This window comes from Oncorhynchus mykiss, chromosome Y (assembly GCF_013265735.2).
Source record: "Oncorhynchus mykiss isolate Arlee chromosome Y, USDA_OmykA_1.1, whole genome shotgun sequence".
NCBI lineage: Eukaryota > Metazoa > Chordata > Actinopteri > Salmoniformes > Salmonidae > Oncorhynchus > Oncorhynchus mykiss.
Window position 1 is genome coordinate 47,553,875 of NC_048593.1, and position 24,606 is coordinate 47,578,480.

A 24,606-nucleotide genomic window follows, 5' to 3' on the forward strand; every position below is an offset into this window, starting at 1 on the left:
GATAGCAGTGGTAATAATAGTAGTATATTAGTAGTGGTAGTACTAGGAGTATAGTAGTAGTAGTAATAGCAGTATAGTAGTAATAGTATAGTAGTGGTTAATAATAGTATTAGTATTATTAGTAGTTATCGTATAGCAGTAGTAATAGCAGTATAGTAGTGGTAATAATAGTAGTAATAGTAGTAGTTATAGTATAGTAGTGGTGATAGCAGTAGTAATAATAGTGGTAATAGTAGTTATAGTATTGTAGTGGTGATAGCAGTAGTAATAGTAGTAATAGTAGTTATAGTATAGTAGTGGTGATAGCAGTAGTAATAATAGTAGTAATAGTAGTTATAGTATAGTAGTGGTGATAGCAGTAGTAATAATAGTAGTAATAGTAGTTATAGTATAGTAGTGGTGATAGCAGTAGTAATAATAGTAGTAATAGTAGTTATAGTATAGTAGTGGTGATAGCAGTAGTAATAATAGTAGTATATTAGTAGTGGTAGTACTAGGAGTATAGTAGTAGTAGTAATAGCAGTATAGTAGTAATAGTATAGTAGTGGTGATAGCAGTAGTAATAATAGTAGTAATAGTAGTTATAGTATAGTAGTGGTGATAGCAGTAGTAATAATAGTAGTATATTAGTAGTGGTAGTACTAGGAGTATAGTAGTAGTAGTAATAGCAGTATAGTGGTAATAGTATAGTAGTGGTTAATAATAGTATTAGTAGTATTAGTAGTTATCGTATAGCAGTAGTAATAGAAGTATACTAGTGGTAATAATAGTAGTAGTAGTAGTAGTAGTTATAGTATAGCAGTAGTAATAGCAGTATAGTAGTAATAGTACAGTAGTAGTAATAGTAATAGTGTAGTGGTTACGGTATAGTAGTAGTACTAGTAGTATAGTAGTAGTAATAGAAGTATAGTAGTACTAGTATAGTAGTGGTTAATAATAGTAGTATTCGTAGTATTAGTAGTTATCGTATAGTAGTGTAATAGCAGTATAGTAGTCATAGTATAGTAGTGGTAATAATAGTAGTAGTAGTAGTAGTAGTAGTAGTAGTAGTAGTATAGCAGTAGTAATAGCAGTATAGTAGTAATAGTAATAGTGTAGTAGTTACGGTATAGTAGCAGTACTAGTAGTATAGTAGTAGTAATAGCAGTATAGTAGTAATAGTATAGTAATGGTAATAATGGTAGTAGTAGTAGTAGTTACGGTATAGTAGTAGTACTAGTAGTATAGTAGTAGTAATAGCAGTATAGTAGTAATAGTATAGTAATGGTAATAATGGTAGTAGTAGTAGTAGTTACGGTATAGTAGTAGTACTAGTAGTATAGTAGTGGTAATAATAGTAGTAGTAGTAGTAGTACTAGTAGTATAGTAGTAGTAATATTACCCTTGCACGAGTGATGCAGGGCATGGAAGCTCCCGGGGTTGGGGAGGCGTCCGTCCCTCCTCTCCCAGCGAGGGGGCGTATCCCAGTGAGGAAGGGGCGTGTCCCACTGGGTAGGGGGTGTGTCCGAGGAGAAAGGCCAGTTCTGACGGCCCGCACCAGCCAAGGCCAGAACACTGCCCATGAGGGCTCCACACCTACACACACACACACACACACACACACACAGTATTGTACAAGTAACCTTGTGGGGACACACAATTCACTCCCATTCAAAATCCTATTTTCCCTAACCTGTACCCTAACACTAAAACTAACCCTAGCTCCTAACTCGAACACTAATTCTAACCTTAACCGTCTAGAAATTGCATTTGACCTTGTGGGGACTAACAAAATGTCCCCAGTTGGTCAAATGTTTGTTAGTTTACTATTCTTCTGGTCCCCACAAGTATAGTTAAACACGTCCAGCGATAACACACACACCAGAAACACACACCATGACACACACACAACCTCAGGTCTTTATCTAACCTGTATAAACAGACAGCCAATGGTCACTGCCCTCCCCACGGCATCAACACTGGCCTATTACTGGGTAGTAAAAGCCAATTTATGCTTGATCCGAAAATGTGGTTGCTTCGTATAGAGGGTGTGACGCAATTGTGGATCCACCAAGAGGCACGCAGAGGCCAAATTCAGCTCCGTACCGCATCACTGTGCAGCTAACAAATGTTGTAACAATGCGGAGGGCTCCGTATAGCTCTGCATTGACATGATTGGTTGAAGGTAGGTAGGTGGGAGTGGGAGATCCTGTATAAACACAATCTCACTTCCTTGGCAACTTCCTTCACAACAGGTCTACTCAACAGCTCTGCACTGCTCCTCGAAGCCAAGAAGTATAAATGGCCTGACATTTGCAGAGGCTGAAGCACTGTACATGCTGCACGGTCACTGCAGACGTGGACTTGACCAGGTAGAGCCTTTTATTATAGAACATTTAGACTGGGTAAAGCATCATGCACTTAGAACAAGCATTTATACAAAACTCATGCATTTCTTATAGAAGTTGTATTATATAGCCACATACATGACCAGGTAATGTCAGTATGGCATAATATAGGTGGTATTATAGGGTAGAGAGCAGGCACCCAGTAGACAACAGCCCTTAAATTCATAATATAGGTGGTATCCAGTAGACAACAGCTCTTAAATTCATAATATAGATGGTATTATAGGGTAGACAGCAGGCATCCAGTAGACTACAGCTCTTAAATTAAAATCTTAACGTCAAAGCCAGCTCCAGTTTTCAGGATTTATTTAGACGTGGTGCAACAAGTGATTGTAATTAATTACCCGGTAGAATAGAAAACTAGCAGTAGCTCGGACCTCCTAGGGTAAGATGTAAATACACCTGTACTTAGAGGTTCTGCTCTGAAGGCTCCTCCTGCCGGAGCAGCTCCTGTGACCTTACCAGTACTGTGAAAGTATAGTAGCTTGTAGCGAGGCTGTCATATAAACACACACCATCTCTCTCTCTGCGGTCCTACTTACGTCCGATGCGACGAACCGGAGGAACGGAGAGTAGAGAAACAAAAGGAGCTGAAACAGATGAAGGTTTTGGGTGGGGGATGAAGATGCTGAGTGCCGAGGTCCACCTCCAAAAGATGTGCATCCGCAACTTCATTCCCCAGAATGTCCGCAGCCACATACTTCCCTCTAAAAACACGGAACAAGTAGTTTTGGTACCGACGACGTGTTTTTATTTACAGCTCAGAAACACCCAGATTTGTGTTTTAAACAGTGGTAACGGGGTTATTTTGGACGGTCTCGTTATTGTATATACATCAAATAGTATTTTTCTGAGCACTGGACCGGTGTTATTTCCAATCTGTCATTTTTCTCCCTTCCAGAGCGCGATGGCGGACGACGCGACTCGGAGGGCGGTGTCGGAGATCCCGCTGCTCAAGACCAACTCCGGTCCCCGGGACAAGGAGCTCTGGGTGCAGCGGCTCCGAGAGGAGTACCTGGCCCTCATCAAGGTAGGACCGGGACGGGACACGGACAGGGGCCGGTAAAACAGAAACCCGGAAGCCGAACAGGAGAGTTTCTAGCTAACTAACGACGTGTCACCCGCCGGAGCTGAGCTATCCACCCAGCTGCTAACTAACCAGCTGTTAACTAACCAGCTACTAACTAACCAGCTACTAACTAACCAGCTGCTATTCACCCAGCTACTAACTAACCAGCTGCTAACTAACCAGCTGCTATCCACCCAGCTACTAACTAACCAGCTGCTATGATTTACAGCTATGCCTACTGAAGACAGAGCTATAGCTAGCCTACCTACTGAAGACAGAGCTATAGCTTGCCTACCTACTGAAGACAGAGCTATAGCTAGCCTGTCTGCTGAAGACAGAGCTATAGCTAGCCTGCCTACTGAAGACAGAGCTATAGCTAGCCTGTCTGCTGAAGACAGAGCTGTAGCTAGCCTGCCTATTGAAGACAGAGCTATAGCTAGCCTACCTACTGAAGACAGAGCTATAGCTTGCCTACCTACTGAAGACAGAGCTATAGCTAGCCTGCCTACTGAAGACAGAGCTATAGCTAGCCTGTCTGCTGAAGACAGAGCTGTAGCTAGCTAGCCTGCCTATTGAAGACAGAGCTATAGCTTGCCTACCTACTGAAGACAGAGCTATAGCTAGCCTGCCTACCGAAGACAGAGCTATAGCTAGCCTACCTACCTACCTACCTTGAAGGAATTATTTTTCCCACACTATATGAATACTGCTGTTTGGTTGGTGTTTACAATATGTTGTTTGTTGTTGACAGTATGTGGAGAACAACAAGACAGCAGACAACGACTGGTTCCGCCTGGAGTCCAACAAGGAGGGAACCAGGTCTGACACACAAACACTGGTGTTGTCACGATACCAGCATTTTTACTTTGTTACTAGGTTTAATATCAAAATACTCCATACCATCTCGATACCACAATGATACCATTACGATACCACAACGATACCATCACGATACCACAACGATACCATCTCGATACTCGATACCACAACGATACCATCACGTTACTCGATACCACAACGATACCATCACGATACTCGATACCACAATGATACCATCTCGATACCACAATGATACCATCTCGATACCACAACGATACCACAACGATACCATCACGATACCACAACGATACCATCTCGATACTCGATACCACAACGATACCATTACGATACTCGATACCACAATGATACCATCTCGATACCACAATGATACCATCTCGATACCACAACGATACCACAGCGATACCATCTCGATACCACAACGATACCATCTCGATACCACAACGATACCATCACGTTACTCGATACCACAACGATACCATCACGTTACTCGATACCACAATGATACCATTACGTTACTCAATACCACAATGATACCATCACGAGACTCAATATCACAATGATACCATCACGATACTCGATACATCTCGATACCATCACGTTACTCGATACCACAATGATACCATCACGATACTCGATACATCTCGATACCATCACGATACTCGATACCACAATGATACCATCACGATACTCGATACCATCACGATACCATCACGATACTCGATACCATCACGATACCATCACGATACTCGATACCATCACGATACTCGATACCATCACGATACCATCACGATACTCGATACCATCACGATACTCGATACCATCACGATACCATCACGATACTCGATACCATCACGATACCATCACGATACTCGATACCACAATGATACCATCACGATACTCGATACCATCACGATACCATCACGATACCACAACGATACCATCTCGATACTCGATACCACAACGATACCATTACGATACTCGATACCACAATGATACCATCTCGATACCACAATGATACCATCTCGATACCACAACGATACCACAACGATACCATCTCGATACCACAACGATACCATCTCGATACCACAACGATACCATCACGTTACTCGATACCACAACGATACCATCACGTTACTCGATACCACAATGATACCATTACGTTACTCAATACCACAATGATACCATCACGAGACTCAATATCACAATGATACCATCACGATACTCGATACATCTCGATACCATCACGTTACTCGATACCACAATGATACCATCACGATACTCGATACATCTCGATACCATCACGATACTCGATACCACAATGATACCATCACGATACTCGATACCATCACGATACCATCACGATACTCGATACCATCACGATACCATCACGATACTCGATACCACAATGATACCATCACGATACTCGATACCATCACGATACCATCACGATACTCGATACCATCACGATACCATCACGATACTCGATACCACAACGATACCATCACGATACTCGATACCATCACGATACTCGATACCACAATGATACCATCACGATACTCAATACCACAATGATACCATCACGATACTCAATACCATCACGATACTCGATACCACAATGATACCATCACGTTACTCGATACATCTCGATACCATCACGATACTCGATACCACAATGATACCATCACGTTACTCGATACATCTCGATACCATCACGATACTCGATACCACAATGATACCATCACGATACTCGATACATCTCGATACCATCACGATACTCGATACCATCACGATACCATCACAATACTCGATACCACAATGATACCATCACGATACTCGATACCACAATGATACCATCACGATACTCAATACCATCACGATACCATCACGATACTCGATACCACAACGATACCATCACGATACTCGATACCATCACGATACTCGATACCACAATGATACCATCACGATACTCGATACCAAGACAAATAAAGAAGGCGTATTAGCCAATTTAGTTATTGAGCTTGTTTTGGCTAATTTCACACGGCTACAGAAGGAAAAACAATCTGTTTCCCTTCCGTTTGGAAGAAGCAATATCTTTTCTAAAAGTGCAGCAGTAATGACTTCGTTCACAGCTTTGCAAACGGAGTCCGTTGGTTCGGTGAAGAAGGAGACGTGAGGCTACGTGGCCAAAAGTATATGTGGACACCCCTTCAAATTAGTGGTTTCTATTTCAGCCACACCCATTGCTGACTGGTGTATAAAATTGAGCACACAGCCATGCAATCTCCATAGACAAAACATTGCCTGTAAAATGGCCCGTACTGAAGAGTTCATTGACTTTCAACGTGGCACCTTCATAGGGTGCCACCTTTCCAAAAAGTCAGTTCCTAAAATTTCTGCCCTGCTAGTGCTGCCCCAGTCAACTGTAAGTGCTGTGAAGTGGGAACATCTAGGAGCAAGAACAGCTCAGCCACAAGGTTGTAGGCCACACAAGCTCACATAATGAGCACATTAACTGTTGGTTGGGAGCTTCATGAAATGGGTTTCCATGGCCGAGCAGCCACACACAAGCCTAAGATCACTATGCGCAATGTCATGCGTCAGCTGGACTGGAGTAAAACTCACCGCCATTGGACTCTGGGGCAGTGGAAACACGTTCTCTGGAGTGATAAATCACGCTTCACCATCTGGCAGTCCGACAGATTAATGGGTTTAGTGGATGCCAGGAGAATAGTACCTGCCCGATTGCATGGTGCCAACTGTAAAGTTTGGTGGAGGAGAAATAATGGTCTGGGGCTGTTTTTCATGGTTCGGGCCCCTTAGTTCCAGTGAAGGGAAATCTTAATGCTACAGCATTCTAGACTTTGGCAACAGTTTGGGAAGGCCCGTTCTTGTTTCAGCATGACAATGCCTCCATGCACAAGCAAGGTCCATACAGAAATGGTTTGGATGGTGTTAAAGAACCCCATCGAAACCCTTTGGGATGAATTGGAACACCGACTGCGAGCCAGGCCTAATCACCCAACATCAGTGCCCGACCTCACTAATGCCCTTGTGGCTGAATGGAAGCAAGTCCCCGCAGCAATGTTCCAACGTCTAGTGGAAAGCCTTCACAGAAGAGTGGTGGCTGTTATAGCAGCAATGTTCCTACATCTAGTGGAAAGCCTTCCCAGAAGAGTGGAGGCTGTTATAGCAGCAATGTTCCAACATCTAGTGGAAAGGCTTCCCAGAAGAGTGGAGGCTGTTATAGCAGAATTGTTTCAACATCTAGTGGAAAGCCTTCCCAGAAGAGTGGAGGCTGTTATAGCAGCAATGTTCCTACATCTAGTGGAAAGCCTTCCCAGAAGAGTGGAGGCTGTTACAGCAGCAAAGGTGGGGACTAACTCCATATTGACGCTCATAATTTTGGAAGGAGATGTTTGACGAGCAGGTGTCCACATACTTTTGGTCATGTAGAACAAAGTTGTGAAAATCAGCATTATTTTGCGTAATGGTCCAAAACAAAGTTCTAGGTTAGTAAATTGATGTTAGCAACAGCTGTATACTAGAAAGGGAAGTTAGCCTGCAAAGCTGGAAGCTACCGGTATCTTCTTGCATTGTAAAGTGTTGAAGCCTGTATGGACATTGTGTTGCGAACGGTAATTTACAGTTTCAACATTTCTACATGATGTGTTGCATTATTCAAGCGTGTTAGCTCTCCACTCATGCTGCACAGAAGATAACAACTCAGCCCAGACTCAGAGCAGTGGTTCCTCCTCAGGACAGGCCAGAGAGCTAACAACTCAGCCCAGACTCCCAGTGCAGTGGTTCTTCCTCAGGACAGGCTAGTGAGCTAACAACTCAGCCCAGACTCCCACTGCAGTGGTTCTTCCTCAGGACAGGCTAGTGAGCTAACAACTCAGCCCAGACTCCCACTGCAGTGGTTCTTCCTCAGGACAGGCTAGTGAGCTAACAACTCAGCCCAGACTCCCACTGCAGTGGTTCTTCCTCAGGACAGGCCAGAGAGCTAACATGATGCAGCCCAGACTCCCAGTGCAGTGGTTATTCCTCAGGACAGGCCAGAGAGCTAACATGATGCAGCCCAGACTCCCAGTGCAGTGGTTCTTCCTGAGGACAGGCCAGAGAGCTAACAACTCAGCCCAGACTCCCACTGCAGTGGTTCTTCCTCAGGACAGGCCAGAGAGCTAACATGATGCAGCCCAGACTCCCAGTGCAGTGGTTAGTCCTCAGGACAGGCCAGAGAGCTAACATGATGCAGCCCAGACTCCCAGTGCAGTGGTTCTTCCTGAGGACAGGCCAGAGAGCTAACAACTCAGCCCAGACTCCCACTGCAGTGGTTCTTCCTCAGGACAGGCCAGAGAGCTAACATGATGCAGCCCAGACTCCCAGTGCAGTGGTTATTCCTCAGGACAGGCCAGAGAGCTAACAACTCAGCCCAGACTCCCACTGCAGTGGTTCTTCCTGAGGACAGGCCAGAGAGCTAACAACTCAGCCCAGACTCCCACTGCAGTGGTTCTTCCTCAGGACAGGCCAGAGAGCTAACATGATGCAGCCCAGACTCCCAGTGCAGTGGTTCTTCCTGAGGACAGGCTTAAGAGTTAGCTCTAGCAATGAGAAAGTTGATCAGGGAAGAGGTGGTGTTCATGCTAGGGGACATAGGCTGCACTGCTAGACTAGACCCTCTCAATCAGTATACGACGTGAGACCCATTTAACAGAAGTTTCGAAAAATAAAACAAATTCTAGTCCAGAACCGTTTTTTATTTTCTAGTATCGGAAAAGTACCAATGTTTCGGTTTACCGTGCAACACTAACACACACACACTTTTAGTCTTAGTTACAATTTAGTAATTTAATCCTTTGTTTGTTTTAGTTATTACGAGTCGACAATTTGTCTAGTTTTAGTCCGTCATTTCAGTCAAACCTCTGTGTCGTTGTCGTCTGACCAATCCTGTGTGTCGTTGTCGTCTGACCAATCCTGTGTGTCGTTGTCGTCTGACCAATCCTGTGTGTCGTTGTCGTCTGACCAATCCTGTGTGTCGTTGTCGTCTGACCAATCCTGTGTGTCGTTGTCGTCTGACCAATCCTGTGTGTTGTTGTCATCTGACCAATCCTGTGTGTCGTTGTCATCTGACCAATCCTGTGTGTTGTTGTCATCTGACCAATCCTGTGTGGTGGTGGTGGTGTTGTCGTCAACTGACCAATCTTGGGTGGTGTTGTTGCCAGGTGGTTTGGGAAGTGCTGGTACATTCATGACCTCCTGAAGTATGAGTTTGACATGGAGTTTGATGTAAGTACCCACGCACCACACCAAGGTTTCAGGTAGCCGGCTTTTGGGCAAAAATAAAGCAGATCAATCAAATCGTTTGAAAAATAATAATAATCCCTGCAAAATAATGCATTTAGCCTATTCATTGATTTTGAAGTACTAGTTGATGTAGCCCTGACACACACCAGCCTATAGCCCTGACACACACCAGCCTATAGCCCTGACACACACCAGCCTGAACACACACCAGCCTATAGCCCTGACACACACCATCCTATAGCCCTGAAACACACCAGCCAATAGCCCTGACACACACCAGCCTGAACACACACCAGCCTATAGCCCTGAAACACACCAGCCTATAGCCCTGACACACACCAGCCTGAACACACACCAGCCTATAGCCCTGACACACACCATCCTATAGCCCTGACACACACCATCCTATAGCTCTGACACACACCATCCTATAGCTCTGACACACTCCATCCTATAGCCCTGACACACACCATCCTATAGCTCTGACACACACCAGCCTATAGCCCTGACACGCACCAGCCTATAGCCCTGACACACACCATCCTATAGCCCTGACACACACCATCCTATAGCCCTGACACACACCAGCCTATAGCCCTGACACACACCAGCCTATAGCTCTGACACACCATCCTATAGCCCTGACACACACCATCCTATAGCTCTGACACACACCAGCCTGAATACACACCAGCCTATAGCCCTGACACACACCATCCTATAGCTCTGACACACACCAGCCTGAACACACACCAGCCTATAGTCCTGATACACACCATCCTATAGTCCTGACACACACCATCCTAATCCTATAGTCCTGACACACACCATCCTATAGTCCTGACACACACCATCCTATAGCCCTGACACACACCAGCCTATAGCCCTGACACACACCAGCCTGAACACACACCAGCCTATAGCCCTGACACACACCATCCTGAACACACACCATCCTGAACACACACCAGCCTGAACACACACCAGCCTATAGCCCTGACACACACCAGCCTGAACACACACCAGCCTATAGCCCTGACACACACCAGCCTATAGCCCTGACACACACCAGCCTATAGCCCTGACACACACCAGCCTATAGCCCTGACACACACCAGCCTGAACACACACCAGCCTGAACACACACCAGCCTATAGCCCTGACACACTCCTGTCTCTCCTGACTGGTCAGATTCCTGTAACATACCCGTCCACCGCCCCTGAGGTCGCCATCCCAGAGCTGGACGGGAAAACGGCCAAAATGTACAGGTAAGAAACACACACAGACGGCCCACTGTGATGAAGAGTGGTGCAGGGTGACATGGTTCCTGTCTTGTTGCAGGGGGGGGAAGATTTGTCTGACGGACCACTTCAAACCCCTGTGGGCGCGAAACGTACCGAAGTTTGGATTGGCTCACCTGATGGCCCTGGGGGTACGTGCTGTGTGTGTGTGTGTGTGTGTGTGTGTGTGTGTGTGTGTGTGTGTGTGTGTGTGTGTGTGTGTGTGAGTTCTGTTACACCAGACTAGGCTGTACTATTCATAGAGCTGTGAGGAAGTAAGTACACCCCCTGAAAAGTTGTCTGTGTTTTATAGTTCTGTGTTATAGCTTTGTGTTATAGCTCTGTGTTATAGTGATGTGTGTTTCTGTGTTATAGTTCTGTGTGTGTCTGTGTTATAGTTCTGGGTCTCTCTGTGTTATAGCTCTGTGTTATAGCTGTGTGTGTCTGTTATAGCTCTGTGTTATAGCTCTGTGTTATAGCTCTGTTATAGTTCTGTGTCTCTCTGTGTTATAGCTCTGTGTTATAGCTCTGTGTTATAGTTCTGTGTCTGTGTTATAGCTCTGTGTGTGTGTGTGTGTGTGTGTGTGTGTGTGAGTTCTGTTACACCAGACTAGGCTGTACTACTAACTGTACTATTCATAGAGCTGTGAGGAAGTAAGTACACCCCCTGAAAAGTTGTCTGTGTTTTATAGTTCTGTGTTATAGCTCTGTGTATTGCTCTGTGTTATAGTTCTGTGTCTCTGTGTTATAGCTCTGTGTTATAGCTCTGTGTTATAGCTCTGTGTTATAGCTCTGTGTTATAGCTTTGTGTTATAGCTTTGTGTTATAGCTCTGTGTTATAGCTTTGTGTTATAGCTCTGTGTTATAGTGATGTGTGTTTCTGTGTTATAGTTCTGTGTGTGTCTGTGTTATAGTTCTGGGTCTCTCTGTGTTATAGCTCTGTGTTATAGCTCTGTGTTATAGCTGTGTGTCTGTTATAGCTCTGTGTTATAGCTCTGTGTTATAGCTCTGTTATAGTTCTGTGTCTCTCTGTGTTATAGCTCTGTGTTATAGCTGTGTGTGTCTGTTATAGCTCTGTTATAGTTCTGTGTCTCTCTGTGTTATAGCTCTGTGTTATAGCTCTGTGTTATAGGTCTGTGTCTGTGTTATAGCTCTGTGTTATAGTTCTGTGTTATTGTTCTGTGTGTCTCTGTGTTATAGTTCTGTGTGTGTCTGTGCTATAGCTCTGTGTTATAGTTCTGTGTTATAGCTCTGTGTTATAGCTCTGTGTTATAGCTCTGTGTTATAGTGATGTGTGTTTCTGTGTTATAGTTCTGTGTGTGTCTGTGTTATAGTTCTGGGTCTCTCTGTGTTATAGCTCTGTGGTATAGCTCTGTGTTATAGCTGTGTGTGTCTGTTATAGCTCTGTGTTATAGCTCTGTTATAGTTCTGTGTCTCTCTGTGTTATAGCTCTGTGTTATAGCTCTGTGTTATAGTTCTGTGTCTGTGTTATAGCTCTGTGTGTGTCTGTGTGTGTGTGTGAGTGTGTGTTTGTGTGTGAGTTCTGTTACACCAGACTAGGCTGTACTACTAACTGTACTATTCATAGAGCTGTGAGGAAGTAAGTACACCCCCTGAAAAGTTGTCTGTGTTTTATAGTTCTGTGTTATAGCTCTGTGTATTGCTCTGTGTTATAGTTCTGTGTCTCTGTGTTATAGCTCTGTGTTATAGCTCTGTGTTATAGCTCTGTTATAGCTTTGTGTTATAGCTCTGTGTTATAGCTTTGTGTTATAGCTTTGTGTTATAGCTCTGTGTTATAGTGATGTGTGTTTCTGTGTTATAGTTCTGTGTGTGTCTGTGTTATAGTTCTGGGTCTCTCTGTGTTATAGCTCTGTGTTATAGCTGTGTGTGTCTGTTATAGCTCTGTGTTATAGCTCTGTGTTATAGCTCTGTGTTATAGTTCTGTGTCTGTGTTATAGCTCTGTGTTATAGTTCTGTGTTATTGTTCTGTGTGTCTCTGTGTTATAGCTCTGTGTTATAGTTCTGTGTTATAGTTCTGTGTTATAGCTCTGTGTTATAGCTCTGTGTTATAGTTCTGTGTTATAGCTCTGTGTTATAGCTCTGTGTTATAGTTCTGTGTCTCTCTGTGTTATAGTTCTGTGTTATAGTTCTGTGTTACTAGGCTGTACTACTGACTGTACTATTCACAGAGCTGTGAGGAAGTATGTATACCCCCTTAAAAGTTGTTTTTGGACATATGGATATTCGATCTTCATGTCAATACTATTGACAGAAAGTTAACATATATAACACTGAAAAATTACAATTAAATAAGTTAGTCCTAAATATTTCAAAAACTAAAAGCATTGTATTTGGGACAAATCATTCACTAAACTTCAACTACATCTCATAATGAATAATGTGGAAATTGAGCAAGTTGAGGTGACTAAACTGCTTGGAGTAACACAGTATTGTATAACACAGAGACCCTCGAACTATAACACACACACATACACACACACACACACACACAGAACTACAGCACAGAGACCCACACACACACAGAACTACAGCACAGAGACACACACACACAGAACTACAGCACAGAGACCCACACACACACAGAACTACAGCACAGAAACAAACACACACAGAACTACAGCACAGAGACACACACACACATAACTACAGCACACAGACCCACACACACACAGAACTACAGCACAGAGACCCACACACACACACAACTACAGCACAGAGACCCACACACACAGAACTACAGCACAGAGACCCACACACACAGAACTACAGCACAGAGACCCACACACACAGAACTACAGCACAGAGACCCACACACACAGAACTACAGCACAGAGACCCACACACACAGAACTACAGCACAGAGACCCACATACACAGAACTACAGCACAGAGACCCACACACACAGAACTACAGCACAGAGACCCACACACACAGAACTACAGCACAGAGACCCACACACACAGAACTACAGCACAGAGAGACACACACAGAACTATAGCACAGAGACACACACAGAACTATAGCACAGAGACACACACAGAACTATAGCACAGAGAGACACACACAGAACTATAGCACAGAGAGACCCACACACAGAACTATAGCACAGAGACACACACACAGAACTACAGCACAGAGACCCACACACACAGAACTACAGCACAGAGAGACACACACAGAACTATAGCACAGAGACACACACAGAACTATAGCACAGAGACACACACAGAACTATAGCACAGAGAGACACACACAGAACTATAGCACAGAGAGACCCACACACAGAACTATAGCACAGAGAGACACACACACAGAACTATAGCACAGAGACACACACACACACACAGAACTATAGCACAGAGACACACACACACACACAGAACTATAGCACAGAGACACACACACACACAGAACTATAGCACAGAGACACACACACACAACTACAGCACAGAGACACACACACAGAACTATAACACACACACACACACACACACAGAGAACTGTAGCACACAGAGACACACAGACTCAACTTTCAAGGGGTATACTTACTTCTTCACAGCTCTATGTCCAGTAACTAACAACCTAACTGACGACCTCTCTCTCCGTGTATGTAGTTGGGTCCGTGGTTGGCGGTGGAGATTCCAGACCTGATCTCTAAAGGACTGATCACACACAGAGAGCAGCAGGGAAGCTGAGACCCCCCTTCCCTCTTTGGGAACATGTTTACTGGTGTGGTCCCAGTGAAGGTGATGCTGCTGTTTGTTCTGAGAACCAGAAAACAGACTAATGATGTGGCTACCGACATGTGACCACTCACTCTTCTGTTGCTTTAAAAGGCAATGTTCCTGCGTTCACATTCAAGTTAAACTCTGCAGTTGTCGGCTCAATCAGAAATGACCTTTTAAATGTCGCACTATAACACCATGTTGGATTGAATCTCAGCCTAGATTCCTCTAGAAAACAGGATAACACCATGTTGGATTGAATCTCAGCCTAGATTCCTCTAGAAAAGAGGACAACACCATGTTGGATTGAATCTCAGCCTAGATTCCTCTAGAAAACAGGATAACACTATGTTGGATTGAATCTCAGCCTAGATTCCTCTAGAAAATGGGTGTTTTACGATATTTAGTCACATGGCTGAGAAGCAAACTTCAGTGTTTGAGTTGACAGAATGTTGCTCCTGTGTCTCCTGTAATAAAACATGTCTGATACCTGTCATGTGTTTTATGCGTTCTGATTTGATACCTGTCATGTGTTTTATGCGTTCTGATTTGATACCTGTCATGTGTTTTATGTGTTCTGATTTGATTCCTGTCATGTGTTTTACGTGTTCTGATTTGATACCTGTCATGTGTTTTATATCTGTGTTTTGATGTGTGTGCTTAGCCCCCTCCTGTACTCCTTGTTCACCCATGACTGCATGGCTATGCACGCCTCCAATTCAATCAAGTTTGCAGATGACAATACAGTAGTAGGCTTGATTACCAACGATGACAAGACAGCCTACAGAGAGGAGGTGAGGTCTCTGGTAGTGTGGTGCCTGGAAAACAACCTCTCACTCAATGTCAACAAAACAAAGGAGATGATCGTGGACTTCAGGAAACAGCAGAGGGTGCACCCCCCTATCCACATCGACTGGACAGCAGTTGAGAAGGTGGAAAGCTTCAAGTTCCTCAGTGTATACATCACTGACAAACTGAAATAGTCCACCCACACAGACAATGTGGTGAAGAAGGCGCAACAGAACCTCTTCAACCTCAGGCTGAAGAAATGTGGCTTGTCACCTAAAACCCTTACAAACTTTTACAGATGCACAATTGAAAGCATCCTGTTGGGCTGTATCACCTCCTGGTACAGCAACTCCACTGCCCGCAACCACAAGGCTCTCCAGAAGGTGGTGCGGTCTACCCAACGAATTACTGGGGGCAAACTACCCACCCTCCAGGACAACTACAGCACCCGATGTCACAGGAAGGCAATTTTTTTTTATCAAGGACATCATTCACCCGAGCCACGGCCTGTTCACCCCGTTATCATCCAGAAGGTGAGGTCAGTACAGGTGCATCAAAGCAGGGACCGGGAGTCTGAAAAACAGCTTTTATCTCAATGCCATCAGACTGTTAAACAGCCACCACTAGCACATTAGAGGCTGCTGCCTATAGGCATAGACTAGGAATCACTGGCTACTTTAAGGAATGGAACACTAGTCACTTTATTAATGGCATTAATCTCATATTCATCATATTCATCTCATATGTACTGTATTCTATTCTACGGTATCTTAGTCAATGTTTACATATCTGGCATTACTCATCTCATATTTCCAGTTGAAGTCATAGTTGACATACATCTTAGCCAAATACATTTAAACTCAGTTTTTCACAATTCCTGACATTTAATCCTACAAAAAGTCCCTGTCTTAGGTCAGTTAGGATCACCACTTTATTTTAAGAATGTGAAATGTCAGAATAATAGTAGAGTGATTTATTTCAGCATTTATTTATTTCATCACATTCCCAGTAGGTCAGAAGTTTACATACACTCAATTGCTTTTTGGTAGCATTGACTTTAAATGGTTTAACTTGGGCCATACGTTTCAGTTAGCCACCCACAAGCTTTCCACAATAAGTTGGGTGAATTTTGGCCCATTCCTCCTGACAGAGCTGGTGTAACGGAGTCAGGTTAGTAAGGCCTCCTTGCTCGCACATGCTTTTTCAGTTCTGCCCACAAATTTTATAAAGGATTGAGGTAAGGGCTTTGTGACGGCCACTCCAATACCTTGACTTTGTTGTCCTTAAGCCATTTTGCCACAACTTTGGAAGAATGCTTGGGGTCATTGTCCATTTGGAAGACCCATTTGCCACCAAGCTTTAACTGATGTCTTGAGATGTTTCTTCAATATATCCACATCATTTTCCATCCTCACGATGCCATCTATTTTGTGAAGTGTCAGGTAGCTAGCTAGTTACCAATAGCTGGCTAGCTAGTTTTATAGTTTGGTAACTTATCTTCATAATTTTGGCTGCATTCCAAACATGTAAGAGACACACCCTCTCCCCTCAGCCCTCAAATTAAGTGGACACGTCAAATCACAACGTGTGATGAGTGTAGGGCGAGGGAAGAATGAATGATTTTCAATGGATCACCCTTGCCCAGAAATTCATCACTCATTTGTCCCACGATTGTTTTCAGTCATCATGAAACCACCTGTAGCTGTTGTTTATGCTTTATATGTATTACAGTCAATTATGATTGCATTTCATATCTTGGCTAGAAGGCAATGCATCCGCAGACATGAAATACTAGCCATCCGACTATATTAGGTAAATTGAAAATGACAATGTGTGATGTCAGGAAAATTTGTATTCGCTAGCTAACGTTTCCAATAGCTACCCAAACAAAAACAGAATTACTTTTAGGTTATGTGTTTTTGCCATGTCCATTAGTAGCAACATTTCTAACTTATTTACATTCGATTTTACATAAACATGTATGTTGACTTCTCCATATTGATGTTGGTTTTACGTTTTTTACGTTTTGGCTGACTTTCTTAGCAGATGTACAATCATTGCAAATTGAATTATGGGGTGTTTCAGGCCCTGGAGTGAAAATAATTATACACTCGATCACAAACCAGGGCTGAGGGGCTTACATTTCCAACTTCCCTTGTTGGCTAATTTGGAAGGACTGCAAAGATGGCTGCGGGGATTCCCTCAAGGCCAAAATGTTAGGGTAAGTGGAGGAGGGTGTGTCTTTTATGTGTTTGAAACGCAGCCATTGTCTCACATGCCGAAAATGCAGCTGTGTTGATTAAGTTAGACACTTTCCAGGCCACCGGAGTTTGACACTTGACGACAGTTTGCATTGAATTGTGGGTCATACCAACCCCATAATATCAAAGTACTTCACTGGCAACGTTTGTGATTTTGGACCTCCACCGAGGAAAGAAATTAAACAGCATCCGTTTTCTAGGGGCCGAGGGAGGAAGTGACGTTTTGGGCTGCAGCCTGTTCTCAGGATCCGCCCGCTGTAACCATGGCGACAAGGACGCGGAGGCATGCGCCTGCGCAGTGGTTTTCTGGATCCCGTTTCAGGAGCAGAGAGAATGCTGGAAGCGAGAGGCTAATGTTGTTCTCACGTTTTCCCACGGGAGATGTAAATTTATGATGTCAGAACCGTTAACTTTACCCAGTGCAGCTTCCTCATCTGGTACACTTGCTTTGTATGTTCTCTAGCGGTAGTTTAACATAACGGCCCGCCTGTCGCCCGGGTCGGGTGTGTGCGTTGTGTCCGGTTGCACAAGGAAGGATGAAGGCGTCTCTCTCTAAAGGCATCCGGCTGGACGCTGTTCTCCAGGAGGGCTTCAACGAGGTACCGTTACAACCTAGATACCACTACCGTGCCGGGAGAGTCGTGTGTGCTTGTTTCTGTCTGTAAGATTATTTGGGCTCTTTCTTAGCTAAGTTACTCTCCTCTAGCTTGTTAAGTAGTTAGTTAGTTAGTTAGTTTAGCTGGTTGGTTTAGTAGATCAGTAGAGGTTTAGTTCTGGGTCTGTTTTCAGGGTTCAGAAGTTAGCCTGATGAGACTAAAGCAGTGGTATTCAAAGTGTCGCGACCCTGGGAACTGCAGTGGGGTCGCCAAAATGTAAACAGTACATATTACTGTATAGGACAACATAAAAAGGTTGTTGAGAAAGATCATTTGAAAGAAAATGTTAACGAGTAAATGCATGTGTTTTATTTTCATTTTGATAAGAGATGAAAATGCAATGAATTGAAAGTTAACGTTATTTGTTGATGTAAAAATCTACCTGACCGATTTTAAGCTTGTCATTAGATTTGGGGTTGGGTGGGAGTGCAATACATTATGTTGAAAAAAATTGGGTCCCCAGAAATGATTGGGGGGAAATGGGGTCCCTGCTGAAAAAGTTTGAATAACACTGTTTTAATCTATCAACACCAAACCAACGGTTCAGACTGGCCCAACTTACATTTCTTGTTAACAAAGGCTGAGGGCTGACCCCATTTAATCAACTGGTTGATTGTTTGGTTGATAGGCTGTTGGTCGACCTAGATTTCTTTAGTCAAGCAGTAGCAAAAAATAAATAAAAAATGTCTGTCTGAGTGGACTAATCCATTGTGGAGGCCGTGGGGATGGCATAGTCCATCAGTCTAAGACACCTGTCTGATTGGCTCCTGTCTGAGTGGACTACTCCATTCTGGAAGCCGTGGGGATGGCACAGTCCATCAGTCTAAGACGTGCTATTGAAATGGTATATGGTTATATTAACATCTTATATTACCACAACATGTTATATTACGTAAAAACAATGGTGAATCATTAATAAATATTATTTTATCCCGAAGCTGGATAGTGGTCGCTGTCCATGGTTCTGAAACACATCAGTGCACTGTTGAATTGGTACCTTTTCCTAGACCCCTCAAACTCAAATCTGGACCTCGAAGCCAGTTCCAATGCATTTTTTAATTGTGCATTTATCAGGTATAACAGAAAACCAGCAGGCTCTGGACCTCGTAGGGTAAGACTTGAGTACCCCTGTCCTAGACCATGTTGCTATGTGCATAATAGTGAACCAGCATATTGGTGTTGAGAACAATGAGGCAGCAGTGGAGTTAGGAGACGAGGAAACAGCCATTTCCTTAAATTGTCTAAGAAAAGTGATGAGAGAGGAAACCATAACTTAAATAGGTCTACAATCAATAGTGTAACTGTTAAAATGTGCCTGGCTTTATAAATCATCTGTATTTTTCTACAGAAATAAGACAGATCCTGCTTCTGTTGCCTGTTTGAGTGTTTGTTCAATAGCCTACTGATTCCCTGAGCACCAAGACTCCCACAACCACAACATGTTGGATAAACAAGTTCACAAATGTGTCTGTTTTTAGTCTTTGTTGAAATAAAGGCTTTACTTTTTGTTTTGTCAGAACAGCTTCTCTGGTATTATTTATCATTTATTTAGTGTTGTTGACACTGTTTCAAATTGTCATCAATATAATATTTATAATAATAATAATCTCCTTTTTCTTGATCTCCTTCAGATTGTTAGTTTTTAATAGTAGTAGGCTTAGTATAGAACCACCAAGTCATTATCATTAGTATACTCTGTATAGAACCACCATGTCATTATCCTTAGTAGGTTCTGTATAGAACCACCAAGTTATTATCATTAGTAGACTCTGTATAGAACCACCATGTCATTATCCTTAGTAGGTTCTGTATAGAACCACCATGTCATTATCATTAGTAGGCTCTGTATAGAACCACCATGTCATTATCATTAGTAGACTTAGTATAGAACCACCATGTCATTATCATTAGTAGACTCTGTATAGAACCACCATGTCATTATCATTAGTAGACTCTGTATAGAGCCACCATGTCATTATCATTAGTAGACTCTGTATAGAACCACCATGTCATTATCATTAGTAGACTGTATAGAACCACCATGTCATTATCATTAGTAGATTGCGTATAGAACCACTATGTCATTATAATTTGTAGACTTAGTATAGAACCACTATGTTGTTATCATTCGTAGACTCTGTATAGAACCACCATGTCATTATCATTAGTAGACTCTGTATAGAACCACCATGTCATTATCATTAGTAGACTCTGTATAGAACCACCATGTCATTATCATTAGTAGACTCTGTATAGAACCACCATGTCATTATCATTAGTAGACTCTGTATAGAACCACCATGTCATTATCCTTAGTAGGTTCTGTATAGAACCACCAAGTTATTATCATTAGTAGACTCTGTATAGAACCACCATGTCATTATCCTTAGTAGGTTCTGTATAGAACCACTATGTCATTATCATTAGTAGGCTCTGTATAGAACCACCATGTCATTATCATTAGTAGACTTAGTATAGAACCACCATGTCATTATCATTAGTAGACTCTGTATAGAACCACCATGTCATTATCATTAGTAGACTCTGTATAGAACCACCATGTCATTATCATTAGTAGACTTAGTATAGAACCACCATGTCATTATCATTAGTAGACTCTGTATAGAACCACCATGTCATTATCATTTGTAGACTCTGTATAGAACCACCATGTCATTATCATTAGTAGATTGCGTATAGAACCACTATGTCATTATAATTTGTAGACTTAGTATAGAACCACTATGTTGTTATCATTCGTAGACTCTGTATAGAACCACCATGTCATTATCATTAGTAGACTCTGTATAGAACCACCATGTCATTATCATTAGTAGACTGTATAGAACCACCATGTCATTATCATTAGTAGATTGCGTATAGAACCACTATGTCATTATAATTTGTAGACTTAGTATAGAACCACTATGTTGTTATCATTCGTAGACTCTGTATAGAACCACCATGTCATTATCATTAGTAGACTCTGTATAGAACCACCATGTCATTATCATTAGTAGACTGTATAGAACCACCATGTCATTATCATTAGTAGATTGCGTATAGAACCACTATGTCATTATAATTTGTAGACTTAGTATAGAACCACTATGTTGTTATCATTCGTAGACTCTGTATAGAACCACCATGTCATTATCATTAGTAGACTCTGTATAGAACCACCATGTCATTATCATTAGTAGACTCTGTATAGAACCACCATGTCATTATCATTAGTAGACTCTGTATAGAACCACCATGTCATTATCATTAGTAGACTCTGTATAGAACCACCATGTCATTATCCTTAGTAGGTTCTGTATAGAACCACCAAGTTATTATCAATAGTAGACTCTGTATAGAACCACCATGTCATTATCCTTAGTAGGTTCTGTATAGAACCACCATGTCATTATCATTAGTAGGCTCTGTATAGAACCACCATGTCATTATCATTAGTAGACTTAGTATAGAACCACCATGTCATTATCATTAGTAGACTCTGTATAGAACCACCATGTCATTATCATTAGTAGACTCTGTATAGAACCACCATGTCATTATCATTAGTAGACTTAGTATAGAACCACCATGTCATTATCATTAGTAGACTCTGTATAGAACCACCATGTCATTATCATTTGTAGACTCTGTATAGAACCACCATGTCATTATCATTAGTAGACTGTATAGAACCACCATGTCATTATCATTAGTAGATTGCGTATAGAACCACTATGTCATTATAATTTGTAGACTTAGTATAGAACCACTATGTTGTTATCATTCGTAGACTCTGTATAGAACCACCATGTCATTATCATTAGTAGACTCTGTATAGAACCACCATGTCATTATCATTAGTAGACTCTGTATAGAACCACCATGTCATTATCATTAGTAGACTCTGTATAGAACCACCATGTCATTATCATTAGTAGACTCTGTATAGAACCACCATGTCATTATCATTAGTAGGTTCTGTATAGAACCACCATGTCATTATCATTAGTAGGCTTAGTATATAACCACCATGTCATTATCATTAGTAGACTCTGTATAGAACCACCATGTCATTATCATTAGTAGACTCTGTATAGAACCAACATGTCATTATCATTAGTAGACTCTGTATAGAACCACCATGTCATTATCATTAGTATACTTAGTATAGAACCACCATGTCATTATCATTAGTAGGTTCTGTATAGAACCACCATGTCATTATCATTAGTAGACTCTGTATAGAACCACCATGTCATTATCATTAGTAGACTCTGTATAGAACCACCATGTCATTATCCTTAGTAGGTTCTGTATAGAACCACCAAGTTATTATCATTAGTAGACTCTGTATAGAACCACCATGTCATTATCCTTAGTAGGTTCTGTATAGAACCACCATGTCATTATCATTAGTAGGCTCTGTATAGAACCACCATGTCATTATCATTAGTAGACTTAGTATAGAACCACCATGTCATTATCATTAGTAGACTCTGTATAGAACCACCATGTCATTATCATTAGTAGACTCTGTATAGAACCACCATGTCATTATCATTAGTAGACTTAGTATAGAACCACCATGTCATTATCATTAGTAGACTCTGTATAGAACCACCATGTCATTATCATTTGTAGACTCTGTATAGAACCACCATGTCATTATCATTAGTAGACTGTATAGAACCACCATGTCATTATCATTAGTAGATTGCGTATAGAACCACTATGTCATTATAATTTGTAGACTTAGTATAGAACCACTATGTTGTTATCATTCGTAGACTCTGTATAGAACCACCATGTCATTATCATTAGTAGACTCTGTATAGAACCACCATGTCATTATCATTAGTAGACTCTGTATAGAACCACCATGTCATTATCATTAGTAGACTCTGTATAGAACCACCATGTCATTATCATTAGTAGACTCTGTATAGAACCACCATGTCATTATCATTAGTAGGTTCTGTATAGAACCACCATGTCATTATCATTAGTAGGCTTAGTATATAACCACCATGTCATTATCATTAGTAGACTCTGTATAGAACCACCATGTCATTATCATTAGTAGACTCTGTATAGAACCAACATGTCATTATCATTAGTAGACTCTGTATAGAACCACCATGTCATTATCATTAGTATACTTAGTATAGAACCACCATGTCATTATCATTAGTAGGTTCTGTATAGAACCACCATGTCATTATCATTAGTAGACTCTGTATAGAACCACCATGTCATTATCATTAGTAGACTCTGTGTAGAACCACCATGTCATTATCATTAGTAGACTTAGTATAGAACCACCATATCATTATCATTACTAGGCTTAGTATAAACCACCATGTCATTATCATTAGTAGACTCTGTATAGAACCACCATGTCATTATCATTAGTAGACTTAGTGTAGAACCACCATGTCATTATCATTAGTAGACTCTGTATAGAACCACCATGTCATTATCATTAGTAGACTTAGTATAGAACCACCATGTCATTATCATTAGTAGACTTAGTATAGAACCACATCATTATCATTAGTAGACTCTGTATAGAACCACCATGTCATTATCATTAGTAGACTCTGTATAGAACCACCATGTCATTATCATTAGTAGACTCTGTGTAGAACCACCATGTCATTATCATTAGTAGGTTCTGTATAGAACCACCATGTCATTATCATTAGTAGGCTCTGTATAGAACCACCATGTCATTATCATTAGTAGACTTAGTATAGAACCACCATGTCATTATCATTAGTAGACTCTGTATAGAACCACCATGTCATTGTCATTAGTAGACTCTGTATAGAACCACCATGTCATTATCATTAGTAGACTTAGTATAGAACCACCATGTCATTATCATTAGTAGACTGTATAGAACCACCATGTCATTATCATTTGTAGACTCTGTATAGAACCACCATGTCATTATCATTAGTAGACTGTATAGAACCACCATGCCATTATCATTAGTAGATTGCGTATAGAACCACTATGTCATTATAATTTGTAGACTTAGTATAGAACCACTATGTTGTTATCATTCGTAGACTCTGTATAGAACCACCATGTCATTATCATTAGTAGACTCTGTATAGAACCACCATGTCATTATCATTAGTAGACTCTGTATAGAACCACCATGTCATTATCATTAGTAGACTTAGTATTGAACCACCATGTCATTATCATTAGTAGACTTAGTATAGAACCACCATGTCATTGTCATTAGTAGACTCTGTATAG

The 24,606-nt window shown here is 41.8% G+C and overlaps 3 protein-coding genes across 7 annotated transcripts in view; 2 read left to right on the forward strand and 1 right to left on the reverse strand.

Moving 5' to 3' along the window:
• Positions 1-3,043, reverse strand: part of si:dkey-71l1.1 (uncharacterized protein LOC569883 homolog) — a 31,501-nt gene extending 28,458 nt beyond the window's left edge. The window contains exons 1-2 of one of the 2 annotated variants that reach the window (XM_036967445.1): positions 2,930-3,043; positions 1,382-1,575 (exon numbers count right to left, since the gene is read on the reverse strand). In XM_036967445.1, coding sequence (XP_036823340.1) covers positions 1,382-1,562 — 181 coding nt within the window. In that variant the 5' untranslated portion in view covers positions 1,563-1,575; positions 2,930-3,043. Of the gene's footprint in view, positions 1-1,381; positions 1,576-2,731; positions 2,868-2,929 lie in introns of those variants that run through there. The other variant, XM_036967446.1, reaches the window with a different exon arrangement.
• ufc1 (ubiquitin-fold modifier conjugating enzyme 1) lies at positions 2,202-15,121 on the forward strand. Of its 3 annotated transcripts, none has more exons than XM_036967448.1 (7): positions 2,202-2,351; positions 3,289-3,417; positions 4,208-4,275; positions 9,519-9,582; positions 10,792-10,868; positions 10,942-11,032; positions 14,517-15,121. In XM_036967448.1, exons 1-7 carry the CDS (start codon positions 2,316-2,318, stop codon positions 14,595-14,597), a joined length of 546 nt encoding a protein of 181 aa, XP_036823343.1. In that variant the 5' UTR covers positions 2,202-2,315; the 3' UTR covers positions 14,598-15,121. The 3 variants fall into 3 exon arrangements, with proteins under 3 accessions (XP_036823343.1, XP_036823342.1, XP_036823344.1); XM_036967447.1 differs by lacking the exon at positions 2,202-2,351 and adding an exon at positions 2,936-3,120; XM_036967449.1 differs by lacking the exon at positions 2,202-2,351 and adding an exon at positions 3,044-3,181.
• Positions 15,122-17,887: 2,766 nt separating this feature from the next.
• Positions 17,888-24,606, forward strand: part of LOC110510300 (dixin) — a 63,208-nt gene continuing 56,489 nt past the window's right edge. Inside the window, exon 1 of one of the 2 annotated variants that reach the window (XM_036967767.1) lies at positions 17,888-18,276. In XM_036967767.1, the coding sequence (XP_036823662.1) occupies positions 18,214-18,276 (63 nt within the window). In that variant the 5' untranslated portion in view covers positions 17,888-18,213. The remainder of the gene's footprint in view (positions 18,277-24,606) is intronic. The other variant, XM_036967768.1, reaches the window with a different exon arrangement.